This window comes from Lacerta agilis, chromosome 7 (genome assembly GCF_009819535.1).
Source record: "Lacerta agilis isolate rLacAgi1 chromosome 7, rLacAgi1.pri, whole genome shotgun sequence".
Taxonomy (NCBI): Eukaryota; Metazoa; Chordata; class Lepidosauria; order Squamata; family Lacertidae; genus Lacerta; species Lacerta agilis.
This window is the reverse complement of record NC_046318.1, coordinates 10,077,906-10,101,350: the sequence shown is the minus strand read 5'-3', so window position 1 is coordinate 10,101,350 and position 23,445 is coordinate 10,077,906. Positions and strand designations below refer to the sequence as shown.

General features: G+C 43.2%; 1 protein-coding gene across 1 annotated transcript in view; it reads left to right on the top strand.

Annotated features, from left to right (window-relative positions):
• The window catches only part of CTNNAL1 (catenin alpha like 1), a 52,243-nt gene that overhangs the window by 5,649 nt on the left and 23,149 nt on the right, over positions 1 to 23,445 (top strand). The window contains exons 2-7 of the mRNA XM_033154358.1: positions 12,628 to 12,817; positions 14,916 to 15,103; positions 15,721 to 15,840; positions 18,301 to 18,390; positions 18,862 to 19,032; positions 22,402 to 22,602. Coding sequence (XP_033010249.1) covers positions 12,628 to 12,817; positions 14,916 to 15,103; positions 15,721 to 15,840; positions 18,301 to 18,390; positions 18,862 to 19,032; positions 22,402 to 22,602 — 960 coding nt within the window. The remainder of the gene's footprint in view (positions 1 to 12,627; positions 12,818 to 14,915; positions 15,104 to 15,720; positions 15,841 to 18,300; positions 18,391 to 18,861; positions 19,033 to 22,401; positions 22,603 to 23,445) is intronic.

Genomic DNA, 23,445 nt, shown 5'->3' with positions numbered 1-23,445 from the left:
TAGAATCAAAATCAGGGCTACAGTGCTGATTTTTCAAGAAATCTACCAGTTTGGGCATGAGAGGTTGAAAGGTCAGATACGCTAGGCGGAAACATTTCCACTAATGTATTTTTCAGTGGAAAGAAAAATCTCATTTCTAAAGCTGCATTGTTTTACAGTGTTTATTGGAATATAATTGGATACAGTACCAGTAAGATTGGGCCGTTTCAAAGTTGTACTTTGTTTCAGGTCACTATCCCTAGGAAGCAATTATGCATAGCTCTTTGGGTGTGCTAAAATTATTACGTTAATAGCTTTCAGTGCCTTAATGTTATTCCCCCACCTCCAAATTCAAACATTGCAAAGGAAGTATATGCTATTGAGCTGTCATGCATAAATATTCCAATAAAAAAATTCCAAGCAAAGAATTGAATTTGTTTGAACATATTCAGATAATAACTTCCAAGTAATAATTTTCAAGTAAAGCATTGAATTAAACTACACGAAGTGCACTTTATGAATTTCCTCCCTATAATCAGATATTTCAGTTTAACTACTTTTGATAGGTAGAAGGACTTTGGAGATCCATATACTGTACCTCAATACAGTGTACTTTTACATGTTTTCTTACCACATGCATTACAGAAACATGCTATACTGGATCACAGTTATATAGGGCATTCAGAAATGTTAAGATTTAAAAATTTCCAAAAAACGACAACAACCCTACATCACTGGGACTCAGAATCATGTATTCCCACCATGCATAGGAAGTTAAATGTGACCCAAGATACATACATGCAGATGATTTCTGATTTGTTTGATTTTGACCTTCCCTCCTCCCCTTTCAGGAGATGGAAGGTCTGTGGAAATTAGGCAAAATGCATAACTATGCATACACTTAAGTCACATTTTATTTCCTATGTGTGGTGGTGAATGTGGACTTATGTGAAGGCACGCCCCATTGCATTCCTGGGGTTGTCAGTATTTGAAACCAACCATACAAATACGGCACCCCTCTCTTCTGTATGTGCTAAAGGCGGAGAGGTCCATCAGTTCACATGCCTTGCATTATTCTTTTGAAACAATCCCCCTCACCCTCCCCTTAAATGGTGCACCAGTAGACATGCCCTTAGATATTCCAGCTATCACCATGACAATTGTTATCATATCTGGTATTTGGCATAATACGGTTCAGTGTTGCATTAGGATCTAGGAGTTCAGGGTTCAAATCCCTTCTTAGACCTGAAGCAGTCACTAACTCCCAGTACCACAAGGAGGAAGAGCCATGTATAACCTTGGGCTTCTTGCAGGAAAGGTAAAAAAGGTAAAGGGACCCCTGACCGTTAGGTCCAGTTGTGAATGACTCTGGGGTTGCGACGCTCATCTTGCTTTACTGGCTGAGGGAACTAGCGTACAGCTTCCGGGTCATGTGGCCAGCATGACTACGCCCCTTCTGGTGAACCAGAACAGTGCACGAAAACGCCGTTTACCTTCCTGCCAGAGCGGTACCTATTTATCTACTTGCTCTGGCGTGCTTTCGAACTGCTAGGTTGGCAGGAGCAGGGACCGAGCAACGGGAGCTCACTCCATCGCGGAGATCCAAACCACCGACCTTCTGATCGGCAAGCCCTAGGCTCTGTGGTTTAACCCACAGCACCACCCATGTCCCTTTGCAGGAAAGGTAGTTCGAATAAAAATGCAGTGAAATAAAGCTCCCATGTTCCTTCCTTCCGTGTGTGCAAGTTGTTTGCAGTTGAGCCTTGCAGCTGCAATTGCCTAGGATGGGGTTTTATCCCCTGGAAAAGAAAGCATTCTTTCAAGGTGTGAAGCTTCTGTTCACCTTAGATTCCTACCTTATTGCAACCACAGGAATCCTCTTGTTGATGGAGAAACAATCCCTGTCCCTGGGGGTTTTTACAAAGAACATTCCAAAGTATCAGTTACTCTTTCTAGGTATGCATTGTCCCACCCTTTGCATCTGTAAAGAGGAATGTAGGAGAAACAGGAGATTTTACTGGGATTGTGGAGGCGAGGTTAGCTTGTCAGGCAGGTAAGGGTTTTGTTCAGGTTTCTTTTCCCCCCCTGGTATGATACAGTAGAGGAATTTAGCAAATGGACCTAGCAATAATTGCTTTATTGTTAAAGAACCATACCTGAATCATTCTTTTGTCTGAATGGTGTCATTAGATGAACCAGTAGTTATAAGTAGCATTAATCATGAGTTCGGTAAAACAAAGCTGCTACAGAAACTCAACAGGTCATGAGGTTAAATGCTGGCAGCGTGCTTCTTGCAAAGCGGGGGCGGGTGGGAGGTGGGGAGGGGGGAGAAAGGAGGTCTGCAGAACAAGGCCACCTGGAGACACAGCCAAACTGGGTACAGAAAAGGAGGCTGCTTCTCACAGCTGATAGTGATTGTGTAAAATGAAGTTTGAAAGCGGATGGGGAGTGTGCATACCCTCGCTCTCAGTAAGGAAGAGTGCTTTGTGTCTGTTTGACTAGGGGATGTTATAGAAGCAAAGATCCCCAGTGTCTAAGCAATGGTTCTTCAACATCAACTTCGTTGGACTGGTTATGTTGTGCAGATGCCTGATTATCGTCTTCCAATGCAACTACTCTATTCCGAACTTGAGAATGGAAAGCGTAATGCTGGTGGTCAACAAATGAGGTTCAAAGACTCTCTCAAGGCAAATCTTTAAAAAATGTAGTATAAAGACCGACAACTGGGAAACACTGGCCTGTGAGCACTCCAATTGGAGAACAGCCTTTACCAAAGGTGTGGTGGGTTTTGAAGACGCTTGAACTCAGGACGAAAGGGAGAAATGTGCTAAGAGGAAGGTACCTGGAAAGCTATGTCCCCACTGCAGAAGGACGTGTGGATCCAGAATTGGCCTCCACAGCCACTTACGGACTCACTTTTAAAACCATGTTTATGGAAGACAATCTTACTCGCCTACAAAGAAATAAGAAGATATTGCATGTATTCTAGGGGTTGCCAGCTTGGTGCCTACAGACACATAGTGCCCACAGAGGCCTTCCTTCCCTGACACCCTCAGAGCTCCCTCCCCTAACTGAAATTAAACTTGAAAGATTTGAAGTATTGGTCCTGCTGTTGTTTTTGAGTCAAATGATATGAGCCCACCACCCATAGACATCATTTGATAAATGCCACGTTGTGTTACGATGTGTATGAGCGGCCATCGTAAATCAATTCCCACAGATGGCTCTATCTTTCAACTCATCCCGGACATTTTCTCTCACTTTTGATAATCTGGGTAACAGCAAACAGCTCTGTATCTTGAGCTGTTCGACGTTTCCCTCGCTGTGCACTGCACTTAGATTAACGGAGCGCCTCCTCGATTTTTAACATAGACTTAATCTATCAGGTATGCAGCTAAGTAACAGATTTAACTCTTGGTAATATTAATACCACTTGAAGAACTCTAGATGCGTGAGGCTGTATGAGGAAAGAGACACTTGGTAATAGAATGTCAAGGGTCAGTATACTAAGGTACGGTTAAAAAAGAAGCATTCAAAATCAGCATTATATATTCAGGGCATTATTCATTAAAGTGAATGCCCTTTCCCCTGCTGCCAAGATTCAGGCTAAATCATGACAAAGTATGAAGTTTATTTCTGTGTGCGCGCGCACGCATGAGGGAGAAAGAAAGACAATTTATGTTAGACTATAAATGATCTGTTAGACGTAGAATTGGAAATTTACATGTGCTATAATTATAATGATGCCATTGTGTGAGCTGCTTATTTGTTTAAATGGAGTGGTGATTTTCCAATGCAATGTAGGAAAAGGTGAAATCATTTTGTTGGGGGTGGGGAGGCCTTTCCTCAGTTGGAGGATTAGTAATGGCGGACAAACTTTCTGCATTACAGCTTTGAAACTCTTTATGTAATAGTGTGCAACTGCAGGATAGTGCTGAGTGGGTGGAGCTGTGGTCTAAACCACTGAGCCTCTTGGGCTTGCCAATCGGAAGGTCGGCGGTTTGAATCCCCACGACGTAGTGTGCTCCCATTGTTCTGTCCCAGCTTCTGCCAGCCTAGCATTTCAAAAGCACGTCAGTGCAAGTAGATAAATAGGTACTGCTGTGGCGAAGAGGTAAACGGCGTTTCCTTGCGCTCTGGCTTCCATCACAGTGTCCCATTGCACCAGAAGCGGTTTAGTCATGCTGGCCAAATGACCTGGAAAGCTCTCTGTGGACAAACACCGGATCCCTCAGCCTGGAAGCGAGATGAGCGCCGCAACCCCATAGTCGCCTTTGACTGAACTTAACCATCCAGGGGTCCTTTACCTTTTCCCTTAGTGTTGAATACCTTTGATTAGCAGCAAAACACGAGCGGTTGCCAGGAGTTTCTCTGCATTTTGCAAATAAAACTGTTCAGAACCTGATGCAGTCTGAGTACGTTTTATGGGAGTTCTGACCCCTCACAGGAGCCTGTAAATTGGGGTTGCATGTTTGGATCGGGTATGAGGCACTGGCTGAGCAAGGGGATTGGAGAGTTAATATGGTATGGTGTGGTGTGTCTTTGGCTGGATTTAAATTTCCGCTCCTCTATCATGTTTGTGGGTGACCTCAGCCCAGCCTACCCCAACCTGCTGCCCTCCAGATATTTTGAACTACAACTCCCATCAGCCCCAGCGCACCCATTGTACAGGAGCTACAGTCCAAAATGTCTGAAGGGTACCAGGTTCCTGTAGGCTGCCTTTGCCAGATCAAACTCTCTCAGCCTAATCTCAGAATAATTGTGAGAATAAAAGAGGTGACCATGTGTACCATAATAAATAATGTAATAAAGGCCATTTATAAGCAGGTGTCCGTGTATAAATATATTTTGCCTTATAAAAAGAAAAGAAAAATCTTTTTTTCTCCCTGGCCTTGTATTTTTCATGAAATGAACAAAATTTTGTCACAGCTCTGAAATAAATATGTCATTAGAATAGTTTTAGCTTCACTTCATGTGCAGCTGTGTTATGATTTAGACACTGTTGCTGTTGTTTTTAAAAAGGGGATATAAAGCATCTTCATGTGTAAACCAGTATCTGAGATCTGGTTGTTCCGAAATGCCCCCTTTTTGAAGACATTACATGATTTAGAGATATCACTGATCTATTCTCAGCTGTTAAAAACGTTTTGTTCCTAGCAAAGCCTGGGTTATTTAGCAGTTGGTCAGAAAACAGGCATTCTGGTTTGGTATCATTTCCTCCTGGGCGCGTGTGATAAGCCCTTGTCTGCTGTTCCAGAAATGGAAAGAGCTATGTTCTGTGTCATAATTTTGGCTGAGTGCCTGGAGGGGCAATGAGTGGTCTGCATATGTGAGATTTAATTCTGTAAACTACCTTAAAGTTGATTTTATTATTCCCTGGTGAGTAGCTGGAGGCCTGGGTGTGAGAATGTGGAGCAGATGGTTTATTCTGCCTGCCCTGTGTGAAAGAAACATTTCCACCCCCTTTCTCTTGAGTGTATTGCTCTGCTTCCTCAACTTTGGCTAGTAGGTGATTTTCGAAGGATTTGGGTGATTTTGAGAAGCGACTTTTGCCTCACGGCACAAACAAACACACAATGGCTGAATAAGAGGCCAGAAATTTAGTATCAGTTACCAGGAGGGCATCTAAACAAACAAACATGACACTTTTATTTACATGTCGGTAGAGCGTGAGACTCTTAATCTCAGGGTTGTGGGTTCGAGCCACACACTGGGCAAAAGATTCCTGCATTGCAGGGGGTTGGACTAAATGACCCTCGTGCTCCCTTCCAACTCTATGATTCTGTGAACCGCAGGTGGAAGTGAAGAAACTACACTGTGGACATTCAGTGGGCGGTAAATCCCAGAGCTTAAAATAGCCAATTGCTTTGTTTTCCCTTTGCGAAGTTTTGGGCGCACCAGGACTCTTCAAGAAAATGCATAATTCTGGGTTTCTTTTAGGATGAAGGCCTCCATCTTTACATATGCTTTTGTTGTGTGCTGCAGTGGCTGGATCAGGGGGACCGGGGCGGGGGGAGAGTTTCTGCTCCTAATTATCCTCTTGCCTCCTGAGTTTAATTTTGTCGTTGTCTTTCCCCATTAGCTCTGCAGCTCAAGGCTTTGGCTGGCAACAGACTGTTTAACACACTTGTCAGTTTGAATGTTTCCTATGGGCTTCCCAGAGTCTTGCTAATTTCGCTCTGTTGGCGGTTCTTAATTGTGTGAGCAGCGGCAGAACAACTGAAGAGTCACTCCTTGAATGTGCTCTCATCTGGCTGGTACAATGATGTTCCCGTACAGCAGAATCGTTGCTAATGGTTTTAATAACTAAAAATACTGATTAGCAAGTTCCATTCATCTCAAAAGAGAATTAGAAGAATTTCTAATTAGGGTTGAAGTGTTTAGAGCTGAAGGTGAAATGTTTGAAATCAGGATGGGGCAACTTGAGCAACACTGGCAGTGCAATCCTATATACTCCTGTACTCAGAAGTAAGTCACATTTAATTCAGTGGGGCTGTGGTCTAAACCACTGAGCTTCTTGGGCTTGCCGATCAGAAGGTCAGCAGTTCGAAACCCCACGACGGGGTGAGCTCCCGTTGCTCTATCCCAGCTTCTGCCCACCTAGCAGTTCGAAAGCATGCCAGTGCAAGTAGATAAATAGGTACCACTGCGGTGGGAAGGTAAATGGTGTTTCTGTGCTCTCTGGTTTCTGTCACGGTGTTCTGTTGAACCAGAAGTGGTTTAGTCATGCTGGCCACATGACTTGGAAAGCTGTCTGTGGACAAACGCCGGCTCCCTCGGCCTGAAAGCGAGATGAGCACCTCAACCCCATAGTTGCCTTTGACTGGACTTAACTGTCCAGGGGTCCTTTACCTTTACTCCCACAGATAAGTGGGCATAGGATTGCAGTCCAAGAGTCCTGTCAGAAATGTATCCTGGGTAGAACCACAACAATGCGCTACTTTTTAGCCGCATAAAATGAATAAGCTGTGCTGTCGCTGTCACTGTCACGAACATTTTGTTTATTATAGTTCTTCCTCCAAGGACCTTGCAATGGGCTAGTATGGCCTTCCATCTAGGAAGATCTTAAGGCCAGACTTGTTTAACTGCCTTCTAACCATTCTCCAGGACACAAGAATAGCTTGTGGACTAGAAACTTCAGTATTTATTAGAAAACAACAACGATGTTTACATTCTTAGAAATGTTGGACTCCATAAACCGCATGCTGCCTCAGCTCTATAAGATCATGCACAGGACACAGGAGGCGTAAAGATCGTTGCAAAACAACAACAACCCTGAATTGGTCTGTAACGAATTTTAATAGCTTGCCTACTTGCTCTGGAACAAATGTTAACATGGCCTAATTAGTTATTTGTTGCAAGGAAAAAGCGCTTTTTAAAAAAAATAAAACCCATAAAGTTCAGTAGATTTTTATTTTATTTTATTTTATTGGTCTTTGGCTTATTGCCAAAGAGAATTTCCGCCTTGTCCCTGTGTTCTGGGGCAGGGGTATTGAATAACGTGAAGTTAAGTTAATTTGTGCCTGCGCAGACTTGCCCACGCTTGAGAGGCAGCCTAATTATTCTTGCTTGATTTTGGAAAGGTTCATTAAACCATACCACGGACAAGATATCTCAGGGCAGCTGCTGTTGTATCTGACACCTTCCTGAATTTCTTAAAGCCTTCAGTTCATCTTTATGGTTTCATGCTTCCTGTGGTGACGGAAGGACACACAGTTCTGTATCCCCATGTCCACTCTCCCGTACAATGTCATAAATGTTTGGTTGCTCCTCTCTCTTCTCTTTCTGTAATGTGAACACCAGCCACCAGCGCTTGTCAACATTTGGCCTATTAGCAGTGCCATTCCTCAGCATGTTTACTCAGAGGTCAGCCCCACTGAGTTCAATGAGACTTACTCTCATTAAGAGTAAACCAAGAGCACAATCCATTGGGAAGCTCTTCATTGGAAAGCAACGCCATTGAAATCAATGGGAACAGAGCAGCACTGAATTCTTGGACTGCCTCCGTACATTTTAGTAGTGTCTGTACAGGAGAGCATTCCAGGGATTGCACTCTGAAGACCACAGTCTCCTCTCTTTCCTTATTTCCAGAAAGGAATTAGGCTTCCCACAATTTACTTCAGTTGTGATTTCAACCAGCTTGCGCGTGTGTAAAATAAAGCCAGCTACATTTTACTACAGGGATTGTGGATTTTTGAAGGAACATCTCCGAAACTCACATTCCCAGCGTGTTCACACGCTTGTCTCAGTCATGTCCACAGAATGGAAGATGGCAGGATTCCCAAGGGAAAGCAGGCTTCTGGCGCCAGGCCTGCTGGCAGACCAACTCCGTGTTACAAAGATGTCCGCATACATGACATGAAGGCTGGCAACATCAACTTTGCTGTATGGGAATCCCTTGCAGACAATTGCAGTGCCTGGAGACAGGCAGTCAAGTCGTGTTTGCATCGCAGTGACCAGAGGAGGAGTGACTGCTGGGAGGAATGCAGAGAGAAGAAACACCATGCTGCGCCTGCAGCAGCAAAACCGGATGCCTTCCTCTGCCCCAGCTGCAACGAAACATGTCTCTCCCATATCGGTCTCTACAACCACAGCAGGAGCTGCAATTATCCAAAAAAAATTACTTTGCCCCTCAAAGGTGCACTCTTCCATTGTCTCCTGAGACAGACCCATACCAACCTATAGTTACTAGTGGGCAAAATGATGCCTGGGCAAAAGGATGCTCTGTTGGCACCCCCTGTTTTACTGTAAGCAAGTTTTGAACGTCTCTGTATTCATGCAAGCCCCAGCATTAACGTAAAAAAGCGGCATTCATTTGCACAACAACTGATTGGGTACAAGGCACCCCACTACAATGCACCCATACAGCAATGAAATCTAATTTACAATTAATATACATTTCAGATTTGCATTCTTCTGACAATGCAATGAATATTTTTGCCATGATTGGGAAGTGAGAGTAGCGCTGCCTGTTGGAGGTAACCACATGTCATGACCTGGGCCCTGAATTCCTAATGTTTATCCTGTTCATTTACTCTCCTTTGAACTTCTTCCCTCTTCTGAGATGCTTTGTGAAGTTGTGAATTCAGGACTTACTGCAGGTTTCCTTCTGTAGGTAAGGAATCCCAGGTGAAATGTTTTCTGTTGAAAGATACTCCAAGCTAAACATGTGCTTGCAAGTGAATTGTGAAGTCTCGCCAACATGGTGTAATTTGATATAATTCTGTTTACCTGTGACGTCCTGGTATGAAACTGAGATGAAGCAAAAGCCTGTGATTTTTAAGGGGTTGTTTTACTTATTTTTAACTCACTTCAAGCTTGGATTCAGCATTTGATTATGCAGATGGGGTATTAAGAAGTTGTGTTTTTTCCAGGACAGTCTATGTAAACTGGTATGCTATTATTATTATTATTATTAGTCAAATTTGTATGCCGCCCTTCCTCCATAGATGTCAGGGTGGTTCACAACATGTATACAGGTTATATCTCCCTTATACTGCCCATGCAATCTGCTCTTCACTAAGCTTTGTGGTGTGATTCATACCACTCAGTTTCCATCTACAGCAGGGGTAGTCAACCTTTTTATACCTACCGCCCACTAATCCATCTTTCATGGTGGTAAAATTTCCTTACCACCCACCAGTGCTTGATGGAAGGAGGATTCAGCTTGTGCCGTAGAACCCCCTACTGCCCACCTAGAATCCTGAAACGCCCACTAGTGGGCCATAGGGACCAGGTTGACAACCCCTGGACTAGAGTTTATAACTGCTGCTTCTGTATTTGAGGGTCCTTAGCTTTCTGAATATATTGCCTGATCTTCAAGGATCTTCTCAGAGATTTGCAGAAGTCTCAGTTATCTGCTCATTTTGAAATAGCCCTTCAAGTGACCGGGGCTGGGAACTTACAGAATCATAGAATTGTAGAGTTGGAAAGGACCGTGACGGACATCTAATCTGCAATGCATGAATCTTTTTGTCCAATGGGGCTTGAACCATGAGATTAAGAGTCTCATGCTGTAAAGGTAAAGCACCCCTGGACGGTTAAGTCCAGTCAAAGGCAACTATGGGGTTGCAGCGCTCATCTCACTTTCAGGCAAAGTTTTCCACCTCAGTAAGAAACGGCCTAATGCAGGGGTCCCCAAACTAAGGCCCAGGGGCCGGATGCGGCCAAATTGCCTTCTCAATCTGGCCAGCGGACGGCCCGGGAATAATGTTTTTACATGAGTAGAATGTGTCCTTTTCTCTAGGTTATTTGTGGGTCTGCCTGGTGTTTTTACATGAGTAGAATGTGTCCTTTTCTTTAAAATGCATCTCTGGGTTATTTGTGGTGCCTGCCTGGTGTTTTTACATGAGTAGAATATGTGCTTTTATTTAAAATGCATCTCTGGGTTATTTGTGGGGCATAGGAATTCGTTTTGGTTTTTTGTTTTTTTTTCAAAATATAGTCCGGCCCACCACATGGTCTGAGGGACAGTGGACCGGCCCCCTGCTGAAAAAGTTTGCTGACCCCTGGCCTAATGGATCATTCACAGGTTGCCAATCTTATACCTGCTCTTCCTTCAAGGAAATTTGAGCAGCTTAAATATGCAGAATCCTGCTTTGCTTCAGCCTGACCCATCTGACTGAGTTGCCTCAGTACCGTGTGCCTTGAGAACATAAGAAGAGTGGAGAAAGAACATATCCGTCTGGGGATAGCAGCCATTGATAGCCTTGTCCTCCATGAATTTGCCTAATCCTCTTTCAAAGACATCCAAGTTGTTGGCCACCAATGCCTCTTGAGAGAGCAGATTTCATCGTTTCAGAACACACTCTATTTTATACAGTGGCATTCCTATCTTCCCTGACTCTTGGCCATGCTGGCTGAACCTAATGGGGGTCCTGCAACTTCTGGAGAGCCAGAAGTGTCCCCCCCCTGCTTTACACGATGAAAGATAGGAATGTGAAGTTGAGGTTGATGTGAGCTTCAGGAGACTAGTGGTTATCCAAGGATAGCTGATCACGTAAACATCATATGCAGTTCTACCACTCTGTTGTCTCCTGCCAAAGGAGGAGGAGATTTATTTAGGAGAAACTTTTGCCCATTAATGATAGCATGCGTAATAAAGAAGCTACTGGAAACAAAACAAAAACATGACACTGAAACATTGAGATAGAGATTATTAGAAGCCGTTAATTCATGATGAATATTCATCTGGAATTGTGTGAACTTTCTTTGGTTTGCACCTATAAATGCTTTGCTTATACAGGTACGTTTATATACTGTTGGTTTCTAACAGATAAAGTTATTTTAGCTTTCAGGTAATAAACATAACCCATGGGTGCAAATATAAACAGAGATCAGATGTTATTCTTGTTGCATTAAGCTAAAATATTGTGTTAGAAGGGTTTCAGTTACAGTATAGTTTTAATCCCAGGAATGCAGTTCATGCAAGGGCTTTCTGTCTAGGAAAATGTGTGATACCTACATGCAGACTGTAGCATACAAGAGTTGTGCAGCCCTCTCTTTCACTGCCTTGGGAAGCCACGATTGCCTACAACTCCCCAGAATTTGTGTCACTTGCACACAAAATGTTTACACATTATTTTAATAGGGGAGAGTGGTAGCCCTTAGTTTTCAGGTGTCAAAAGCCACTGAAGTGCTTTAATCGCGGTACAGTAAGCTCACGCACATTTAACTTGTGCGTATTCAGCTTTGCATGCTTGGCAAAAAAATATTTTTTAAAAATTGAAAGGGAGGCAGAAAGGGAAGCGGCCACCTGGGAGAAAAGACTTTGGCAATCCCACTTGCTGTTGCACCTAATGTGTTTTGACCATACACAATTTAGGTGTGATCCCTGCAACGTAACCCCTGCGTAGATTGAGGGCTTCCTGTGCTTGAAAGACACATCATGTACATTCTGGAAGAATAGCTACCTTAGGCCCAGTTCATACATTTCCTGGGCCAACGGCTCCCTTCACAAGGAGGAATAAGTGTGTGGTCTCCCTCTGACATACACCTAATGTAAAACGTCAAGTCTAGGCCGTGAAAACTGTGTGCATGTATGCCTGATTTTTGTGGGGTGGAGTGGGGAGACATAATCTGAATTGGGCCTCCATATGGACCATCGACATCATGAATTATATGACTTGTGTTCTAGAGGCACACCTAGGCTCCCTTGCACCCTTGGCAAGGAGCTGTATCAGCACACGCACCTGTTCCTTGTTCCCTTGGCAATTGCTGGCTCTCTCTTGTCTTCCTTCGCGATTCTTGAGTGCCCCTGTGCTTGTTCCCTTGGCAACCCCTAGGTGTGCCCCTGGTGATGCTAAGCCAACTTGTGGTTTAGTGAAAATCTGTGGGCTCCCTGAAGAGCTGCTGCCAGTCAGTATAAGGCCACTTTCTAAGTTCCCAAAACATTTGTTGTGGCACAGTCTGAAACCGTAACGTCCTAGGATGGATTGCAGTGATTTTAACAATACAATATTTAAAAACAATTTAAAACTTCACAGTCACACAGCTAGGGTGCGACCTAAAAAAAAAATCTCTCAGGTAAATATAGTTTTTATGTTCCTTTCCCCCCACTTTCTATTGTTGTTTTGAGTTGAGCTTCTCAAGACATGCCGACATACTGTTTAATGTGTAATTTTAACTGATACATGTTTTTGCTTTCAGATAACCACCCTCATTAACCATAAGGATAAGCCAAAGAAGTCAGACAAGACTTTGAGAGCGGTCCAGCAAGTGGGCCAAGCCGTAAAACTGGCTGTTGGGAGATTTGTCATGGTAGGCGAAGCTATAGCCAATGAAAACCAAGAGTTGAAAGAGGAAATGAAGGTTGCCTGCACTGAGGCAAAGCAAGCAGGTAAGTCGGTATTTACAGAGCTTGCCATCATCTCTGCTGTGAGAACCCCAGAAAACGCTTCCTTCTTCCAGCTGCTAAAGATAGCTTGAGGGGTGGTGATTAAAGCCATTGGGTGTTGATTTGGCCTGCAAGGAAGAGTTGCAATTTAAATCTTTTTAGTATTTGGAGCAGCGCTCATATCTTCCTCCTGGGATTTCTTCTAGCTAGGATGTCTACTTTTTTGCTGAAATTGTACTAACCCCTTCTGTTGATTACTGGCATATAGCCAGTTGGGTAAAGTGAAGCATTCACCTGGAGAAATTGTGGAATGACCCAGCTCCTCAGGGATAACCCTTATGTGATTATGTAAAATAGAGACTGTGGTAATGATTGTGTTGGCTCATTGGAGAATCCTGCGGCTTCTGGAAGGAAGTCCCAGGTGTCTAGGCAACTAAATTGGGGGTGACTACATTTTGTACTCTCTAAATGATGATGTAGAACGATGGCCAGTCAGAGAGTGAAAAGCTAGAGAATAAAAAATGTTTGCCAACAATTCTCCCTCCCCCCCAAAAAAAATCTTGCCCCAGGAGTGTGGCTATAAAATGATCACTTGAGACCTCTGCTCACACAGCAGCCTTGCAATAAATACCCTTTCCAATGATTAAAAAGATAGAAATTGAGCATTTTGTGGTATTATTCTTATTCTTATGAATTTGTTAGTCACTTGATCTTGCCCACGGCAACCCAAAGCGACTTACAACCAAACAAATAAGCAGACAGAAAACGAAGCTCCACATAGATAAATTAAAACCAAGAGGAAAAAGAAATACATTTAAAACATCCTGCCCATTTCTAAAAGCCCACAGATAGTTACAAGGCCAAGGCCAGGCTATAGGGGAAAGTTTTTGCCTGGCATGCTTCCAGGACCTGAGAAAATAATGGAGGAAACCCTAGTTTTATACTTTAAAACAGTAGAAAAAGAAGGAGGCATTATTGTGCCTCACTTCATCAATAATGAAGGCGAAACAGTACCTGACTTTTCCAAAGAAGCCCAGGTATTTTCAAACCAATGCAGAATGAAACTTTGCAAAAGAACTAGCTGCTAAAGTTCCAGAGTTTTAAAACAGAATTGATGGAAACTTGGAAACAACTAGTTCAGCTCTAAGAAGATTTTTTTTTTTTTAACAAGCATCGGCACTTGGGACTGAAGATATTGCAAAAGTGGTGTTAGAAGTAGAGTTGGCACCTGACAGTACTGTCAAAAAATTGAAAAGAGAGAAGCAAGTAATAAAATATCAACTGTAGGAGGCAGAAAACCTAGTCTTGAAAGATGAAAATGAATGATGGGTTGAATGAGAAAACACAGAAATACCCGGTATCCCAATATACATGCTTGCATTGTGGAAGCAAAAACTAAGAACAATTCCAATGACTTAAAAGGATTCATCTATCCCCTGGTCAAAGTGTGGAGAATGAGAAAAGAAAAAAATATGTCGCTGTTTGTTTCACCTTTTAAACCCCTTGCTTTTCACCCAGATCCCCCCCCCCCCATCCAAACAGGCATTGTAAATATATGCTTTGGAAAACAAGGGGTTGTACTGTCTGAGAGACTATACTGCAGTATCTGAATAAGAATGCAAAGACAAATTTCAGGGGAGCTCTCTGCGACGGCTCAATTATCATCATTTGAGCATTGGAGTGATTTGGGAGTGGGCTGGGAATCGTAAGGGATGGGGAGATTTGCATTTCCTTTGGCAGATATTTGTCCCTAGACCTTTAGCACTGTTGATTTAAGATGGCGTACACTCCTCAATACAGTCTACCTTGGTTTTCAAACAGCCTAGTTCTCAAACATTTTGGCTCCCGAATGATCGAAACCCGGAAGTGACTGTTCCAGTGATCGAACGTTCTTTTGGTAGCCAAACGTTCAATGGGGCTTCCATGGCTTCTGATTGGCTGCAGGAGCTTCCTGCAGCCAACCAGAAGCCGCACTTTGGAATGCAAACACTTTGGAAGTCGAACGGACTTCCGGAACAGATTCCGTTTGACTTCCAAGCTTCGACTGTACTCAAAATAGCTCTGAATCTGTTTTAATTGCTGTACTTTGCTTAATTTGTAGGTGAGACGATAGCACAGCTTACAGATGTAGCTACCATGGACCATCCAGAATCTGATGGCCAGATAACAATTTTCACGGACAAAACAGGAGTGGTAAAAGCTGCAAGACTGTTGCTTTCTTCAGTGACTAAAGTGTTGGTGTTGGCCGACAGAATAGTTATTAAGCAAATTATAACTTCTAGAAACAAGGTATCCAAGGTTTTCTGAATACGGGCACTTCATGCTTGCATGACTGAATGAGTTGAGTGAGAATGAGGTTTTGTATAGGACTGATAGCGTTCCATTTTATAGATTTGTCAAAGCTAAATGCTTTTAAATTCCATTGATTTCAATGGGAGCTAGTTAAAATAAATTGGACCCAGATGTACAGACAGTGACCGTTTTGCGCAGGGGTTCCGTTCCTGGTTCCCTCGTGTGTCAGCAAAGTGTGCTTTATGCCTGTACTCTATTTAACTCATACTAGATTGTATCAATCATGTATTAGCAATTTTTTGAGCAATAAAAACCACCCACTTAATATGAAACTGCTACACAGCAAACCACAGAATTGGATTTCTTGGTACTGCAATGGGAATAAATGAACATAAATGGCCAGATGGGTTGCGAATTAAGTTACATGTTGGAATCAAAAGGTGAGAAAAGACTTGCAATAGGAATAACTGACTTGAGTTGGGTGGCCAAATAATGTAAGAAAAAAATTCTTGCGTCTAAAATGCAAAACTAAATGTTTTAGAGGTTTTTTTCCCCCCCTTTACCAGTGATATTATAGAAATGTCATTGATAGCTTTATTCAATATGTTTGGTAGGTCCTTGTAACAATGGAACAGCTAGAGAGAGTGAGTAGTTTTCAGGAATTCGTGCAAATATTCAGTCAGTTTGGAAATGAAATGGTGGAGTTTGCCCATCTAACTGGAGACCGACAAAACGTGAGTATTGCGAGAAAGTTTTGTTGCCCTGTGCTTTAAAAACAGTAAATAAATGAAGTGTATTTAAGCAAAGTACTGGGTTTTCCCCCTGCCTGCTTCCATAGGAGAGAAACAGTCTTCTGTACTGCGACATTCAAAACTCACACTTGCTATTTAATATCTTAGTGGCTGCATTTGAACATCCATTTCTCAGCATATGAGCTTCATGTACCTACACACAGCTGTTTCACTGTTCCCTTCATGCTGGAGGGACAACAAGCCAGGAAGCTGCAGTCAACCATAGCTTCCTGTTAGGTCCAAGCTGCCATCATGCCTGAAAGCCATTAACCATAGTTTGCTGAGCCAGATGTAATGAGAGGCTATAGTTGACTGCAGCTTCCTGGCTTGCTTCCCCACTCACCTGAAGGGAGGAGCGAAGTAGCAGTGGGGGGTCCAGCAAGTTCATCCATACCTTAGCTTACTAAGTGAAGATTTCATCATCTGAACACGGCCATTGAGTGTAGGCTACTTTGCACAGATGGGCAGCTTATTGGGTATCTTAAGGCATAAAGCTCTTTAGGAACATTGAGATTTCATTTGGCTGTCATTGGCCGAGAGCTAAATGCAGCCTTCACTAATGGTGCCCTCCATCTGGGGCTGATGGGAGTTGCAGTTCAAAATATTTGGTGGGCGCCAGGTTGGTGAAGCCTGCTGAACGGAACTGTCAGGTTCATAGGCAGTATACCTCTGAATGGCACGTGGCCGAGACAAATAGTTGAGGAAGGTAGTTTCTGCTTCCGTGTCCTGCATACGTATATCCTAGAGGCATCTGGCTTGATATATTTAGAAACAGGATTTGGCCTGGATGGACCTTTGATCTGATCTAGCAAGGGGGTTCCTACATTCCTACCACCATTTTTGGCAGGGGATATCTGTGTATGAAGTAGACTTCTTTAGAATGAGACAAGCTGGTGAACGAGCTTTGAAATGGAACGAGAGGTGTGAATCGCCCAGATCAAATAGACATGAATGAAAACAGCTGCAGCGTACTCTGGGCGACCTTAATAAGGAAATCAAACTATTTGTGCTCCAATTACGGAGGGTGACTTTACATAATCAAAGACCCATGTGGGTTTGTTTCCATTATCTGGATTCCATATTTGTCTTTGATTGCTGGTAATAGAACCCACATGGATTGCTAGTTCACAATAAACAGTGGAAGCCGCAACTTGGCAGGATTCCTCTTTCACGGTATAGGCCTAGCAGCCATTTTACTTCAGCCACACTGCCTCTTGATCAAATTCCCTAGTACTCCTATTCCCTACTCTCAAACCCCATAGCATATATCTTCTCCTGACCCCAAGGTTCGTGAATTTTGATTGGTCTCTTCTGTATGATTTTCCCCTTCTTGTGTCTTTTCCTTGCCCCATTTTCTGCAAGACACTTACTCCTTCCTTTGGGTCAAGGGCAGCCCATCTCATTTTTGCCACCTGAGGCAAAACCAAAAGGTTGCCCCACCCCTGCAGCCTTGCTTAAACAGGGTCGTGTGGCTGTGGTTGCTTCCAGAGAGATCTCTTGGAATGCAAAACAAGGCAGACAAATATGTGGTGTTTGATACATTTCCTGCGTGAAAGAACATTTATGATTCAATGGAGATTGCGCATCTCATGGTAGCTTGGAGGTTTATATGGCAAAGGCACACGTGCTCAAACCGATACAGCTTCACAGACAAGACAGTTGAACTGCATCAGTCAATAAATCTTAAAACAGCGATGACCCAGAAGTCCAAAGGTGTCAGTAACATGTTTGCCTTATTAGAGCACATTTTACATTTTGAGTCTTTTGGATTATTTCTCAGTAGAGTCCGTTGTATTGTAGGAGGACCTTTTGAGTATTACTGTATATTCTGGCATATAAAACTACTTTTTAATCCAGGAAAATCTTCTCAAAAGTCGGGGGTCGTCTTATACGCCGGGTGGAGAATCTGCGGTCGAGTATATCTCAAACTCTATATTTTAACTGGAAAAGTTGGGGGTCGTTTTATACGCCCAGTCGTCTTATAGGCCGGAAAATACGGTACCTTAATCTATTGAATGCTTTCAGGTGTCTGAGATATTGGGGTCTATCTACACTACAGAATTAAGCTGGTTTAACAGTTATCCTCTCTCCACAGATAGCCTAGGAAACTAGTTCTGTGAGAGGGCTGGGGATCTCTAATACAGAATTAACACTTCATCAAACTACAGTTCTTAGGGTGCTGGGCTGGAGAGCCGCAACAGTTAATCTATACTAAAAACTATGTAGGTTGGTAGTGTAGATCTATCTGAAGCCTGCAAACAGATAATGCTTAATTCCACCCAAATTTTACAGAAAAGCTGTCCAAATACCTCGTCATGTCCTCTTCAATAAAAGTTAGTTAAGGAAGTAGCTAAGCTCTTTGATTGGCTATCCACCAAGAGCGTTTTCATTTTCTTTCCTTAGGATCTGAAAGATGAAAAGAAAAAGGCCAAGATGGCAGCGGCAAGGGCTATCCTCGAGAAGTGTACCATGATGCTTCTCACTGCTTCCAAGGTAACTCTCATTAGCAAAGATTTTGGGAGCCTTTTTACTACAGCAGTACACAGAGGAGAAATTGACGGAAGCAACACCAGCCAACACATAGGGAGGCCAGAGGGTTTTCCAAAAGGCAGTGTTGACAAATGGCAATAGCTGACTAATTGATGGGATTGATAAGCAGCATTGGCTGTTTTGCTTGAAGGAAGGAGGCAGAGCATAGAGAGATTCTTCCCTGCAGCAGAAGCTGATTTAGGGCAGTGTGTCTGGTTCCCCTGTACCGGGAGCTGAGCCGGGGCAGCAGGGGGCACAGGGCGACCCAAATCTTAAAGCTGTAGTGCACGCGCAGAATTGAAGGCGAGAGGCTGGAAGGCGCAGGATTTTGGCCTTGCACGGGGCGCTGCTGAAATTTGAAAGGGCAAAATCTGCCCCTGCCTGCAGACTGCACAAAACTGCCTGGATAACACTTTTTCAACCTTTATTTCCAAGACGTGTTTAAGGCATCCTGACTGTGAATCAGCACGTGTAAACAAAGGAGCCGTGTTCCACAGGATGAGACTAGCTTTGGAGCAGGTAATAGAGATTGTAACAGACTCTCGACCCAGTGGAGAGAATGAACCAGGCCCAGTGAGCATCTATACTGGCATCAAGGAATTCAAGGTAAGGACAAAATAGTGGGGGTTTTTGTTTTTGTTTCGGGAGTGTGGCTTAAATCCCTAGATGGATACACATGCAGAAAACCACCTTCTGTATACTGGAATTTAAGGGCGATAGAAGTTGGATTTAAGGGCGATAGGAGTTTCCTTTTTCTCAAAGGGAAAACAGGAGGCATTATTTCATGGAACCACAGTGGTACTAAGGGCCCTTTATATATTAAGGAACTCTGCATGTAGAAGTAAAATGAATGCTGTTCAATTTCAAATACCAGATAACTGGCAGTAGGTGCCAGAGTTTTGTCTGCCTTTCGTGCAAAAAAAATTCAAAAAAATGAACCCAAGAACACTGGTGAGTATTTACGATCCCCAACCCTAATCTGCGGGTTGCCGTCTGATTGGATTTTATTCTGATCCTGATCTGATTTTAGGATGTATTTTAATTGATTGCCTGATTTTATGTTAATGTGTTATACATTTGATATTAGCCGCTCTGAGCCCTGTTTTGGCCGGGGAGGGCGGGGTATAAATAAAAATTATTATTATTATTATTATTACAATGGTGCCTCGCAAGACGAAATTAATTCGTCTTGCGAGGCACCGTTTCCCATAGGAATTTAATTAATGCGTTCCTATGGGGGGAAAAGTCTGGGGGCCCCTTCCGACCGGCACCGGAGCCTCGCCGTGCCGTGTTTTAAAGCTGCAGCGAGCGAACAGCAGCACTGCTGTTCGCTCGTTGCAGCCTTAAAACGCGGCGCCGCGCCATACAGGGAGCTGTAAAGGCTTACCTTTTGGCTCCGGTCGGGAGGGGTGTTGTCCATCGCGTCCATCTTGGATCGACTGTGCATGTCTGGAGATTGCAGACATGCACAGTCGATCCAAGATGGATCGCGTCCATCTTGGATCGACTGTGCATGTCTGGAGATCTGACGCCGCCTCTCCCCACCGGAGCCTTGCCGCGCCGCATTTTAAGGCTGCAACGAGCGAACAGCAGTGCTGCTGTTCGCTCGCTGCTGCTTTAAAACGCGGTGCGGCGAGGCTCCGGTGCTTACAGTGGTACCTCGCCAGACAAATTCGTCTTGCGAAAAAGAGCCATAGACGAATTCGTCTCGCGAGTCAACTAAAAACTCGCAAAACCCTTTCGTTTTGCGAGTTTTTCATTGTGCGAGGCATTCGTCTTGTGGGGTACCACTGTATTATTATTATTATTATTATTATTATTATTATTATTATTATTATTATTAGTTTCTGCTGTGAATGGTATTACTGAAGGTGTTCTAAGTTAATATAAAGACAAATACAATGTGAGAGGCTTCTGTATAGGGGGAATGAGAGAGAGCATCATACTATGCTCCTTTAAAATATGACGTTGTTGCTGCTGCCCCACACGGTCACTGTATGGAGCAGGTGTTGCTGTGGTTTGGCCAATTTCCACCATTCACCCCATTTTTTTTCCTTTGTTGGGATGGATGGATAGCCAGTGGTACTTGTGGAGTGGCACATGGTTCACATGCCAGTGTTATGCACAGCTGTTAATGTTGAATGTTGCATGTGTTCTATTAGTGTTGCATGTGGAGTCCAGATATTCTTGGACTCCAGCTCCCATCAGCCACAGCTACCAATGGTTAGGTATGATGGAGGTTGTAGCTCAACAACATCTGGATGGCCACATGTTCCTCACCCATGTTCTTATTATCCCACTAAACTCTGCCACCCTTTGAAATTCATATCCCCACGGGGATTGGATGTAATACAGTGGTACCCCGCTAGACGAATGCCTCGCTAGACGAAAAACTCGCTAGACGAAAGGCATTCGCTAGCGGAAGGCTGTCTCGCAAGACGAATTTTTCTATGGGCTTGCCTCGCAAGACGAAAAAATTTCCGATTTTTTTTTCTTTTTTTCGTCAAACCGCTATTCTCTCGTTGGTGCTTCGCAAGACGAAAAATTCGCTATACGACAGCACTCGCAGAACGAATTATTTTCGTCTAGCGAGGCACCACTGTATAGCCATTCATTCCTCATCTGTGACTTGCATTTCTTTTGTATATCTTCTTAGAAAAGTGTATTTTCATCCTGCTGCACTGATTACAGTTGAAGTAAATGAGTCATGTATATAATTATTATTATTTGCATTTTGTCATTTCCCTCTTTTTCTTTTCTTTTCAAAAAGTAACCCAAGGCAACTTACAAAGTAGTACAAAGATGAAAAGCAGTACCCATAAAATGGGCACAACGCAACATCCTGATGCCGTGCCCATGATATTGCGAGGTGCCAGGGGCGGAGACATTGGGTGGGAGGGCAAAGTTCCTCGGTCCCTAGGAGTCCAAAGCTACAACAGAATAAAAACCTAAAAGCCCATTCATACATAAAAATGGCACCCTGCCCAGTAAAGGAAGGTTGATCCAGGTCGGTTCATGTACATGTATATAAAATTACATTGTTGGAGATTAATAATCAATGCAAAGATCCTGGATGCCACCTATAGATTCTTTAACGAAAGATCCCAAGCACTAGCTTAAGACAGGGATGAAATATATTATTCTGGGCATTTAGAGCTTGCAAAGTGCGTTGCCCTGATTTTCATGGTAATTTCGTTTCCTTAAAACAGCCTGTAAGCCTGGTCAATGTTTGCCCTCCCCCCAGCAATGTGGAAATAATAAGAAGCTTAGGGCAGGGGTGGGGGGCTGTAGCCCCCTCAGGATGTTGTTGGGGTTAACTCCCATGTCTCTGGCCATTGGCTAGGCTGAGTCATGCTAGTAATAGTTGGAATCCAAAAGCCATGATGGGCCAGTGACTCCTTTCCCCGGCCCAAGGCAACAGTGATTTTAATAATAATAATAAATAAATAAATATTTTTATTTTTTTTTATACCCCGCCCTTCCCGGTTCAGAAACCCAGGCTCAGGGCGGTTAACAACAAATTTAAAACACTTAATTGTAATACCACATAAAAGCAGCATAAAATACAGTATAAAAACATGAATAACAATAAAATTCTAAGTTCAAAAATCAATTGGGGAAATCCATCTAATAAACATTAGATAGTCACCAGGGCTAGCTGGCTAAATTAATCCTACTTGGGCCATCAAGGAGGCCAGGGGAGAATTAGCTGTGGGGTCCCAGAGCGGGTCATCTTCATAAAAAGGGGAGGGGGGAGAGAAGGGAAATAAAAGATCAAGCTGAGTTCAAATTAAAGGCCAGGCGGAATAACTCTGTCTTACAGGCCTGGCGAAAGGAGGTTAAGTCTTATCTGAATTATATCTGAATTATAGACTACTTGATTCACAGCTTGGTCTCTTAACCATTATGGTACACTTGTTAGTCTTCTATGATTTTTTGAGGTGTCTTCATGGTTCTCCCCACCCTGTTTCTCAGAATAAGGTGGAAGGATTGCGGGAGAATCTTTATCTTCTGTCAAAGGAAAATCTTCGGGCAATGCTCCATGTTGTCCTCGAGCACACAGAGGATTTTACTGATTCTGCTTATACTAGCCATGAGAACAGAGAGCGCATCTTGGAGCTGTCCAAGCAAGCAAAGATGGAACTGGAGCAGCTGGTGTCAGCGTGGATGTATGCTGTAAGATTTTTTCTTCCCCCCCCCCCCAGCATTGCTGATTCATTTACGTTTACTTGGAAAGAAATACACTTCTAGGGCAATTTGCAGAGAACAGCTTATTTGATAACCCTAATAGCATCCCATTACAATAATGCAAACATCATAAGTTAATTATAATCCTTGCCATTGGTTTTTTAAAACGTCGTTTTGTTTACTGTAGTTGTGTTTTGCGATCATTTACAAAACCATAACTGAAACTAGATATAAACACACACTAATAATTGGAGATACACACACACACACACACACACACACACACACCACCTCTCACTGTAGGCTAATATAGAAAAATGCACTTGTGTTGGACATATTTATTTGTCCTCTGGAGTCTGATTATCCTTTCCATTAACATTGGCTTGGTAGGCCCAACATATGGTTTGGGAGCACCAGATGTTGCAGCATGGCTAATGCTAAATAGGTGTGAATCTGGCCCCTTGGATGGAGGCTGGATTAAGATGGTTGGGGGCTTTGGGGCAGTTCCCAAAATAGGGCCACTTTACCCCAAAAGGAAACATAGAATAATGTACCACAAAATAAGACTTATGGTATCTTGAAGACAAACAAAATTTTTATCTTCAGGTTTATGGTACAAACCTTCATGAACTAAAAAATAATAATACTGTGAGCATGTACAGTTTTGCATCTAAATTCACATAACTCATTGTTTTGCTCACTTGGCCCAATATCCAACTCTCAGCCTAACCTGCTTCACCTGTCTGTTGTGAAGACACAAAAGATGTAAAATGGCAGCACAATGGGTATTAGTGCTTGCATCATAGGCAACAAATTTTGGCTCCTTTAACC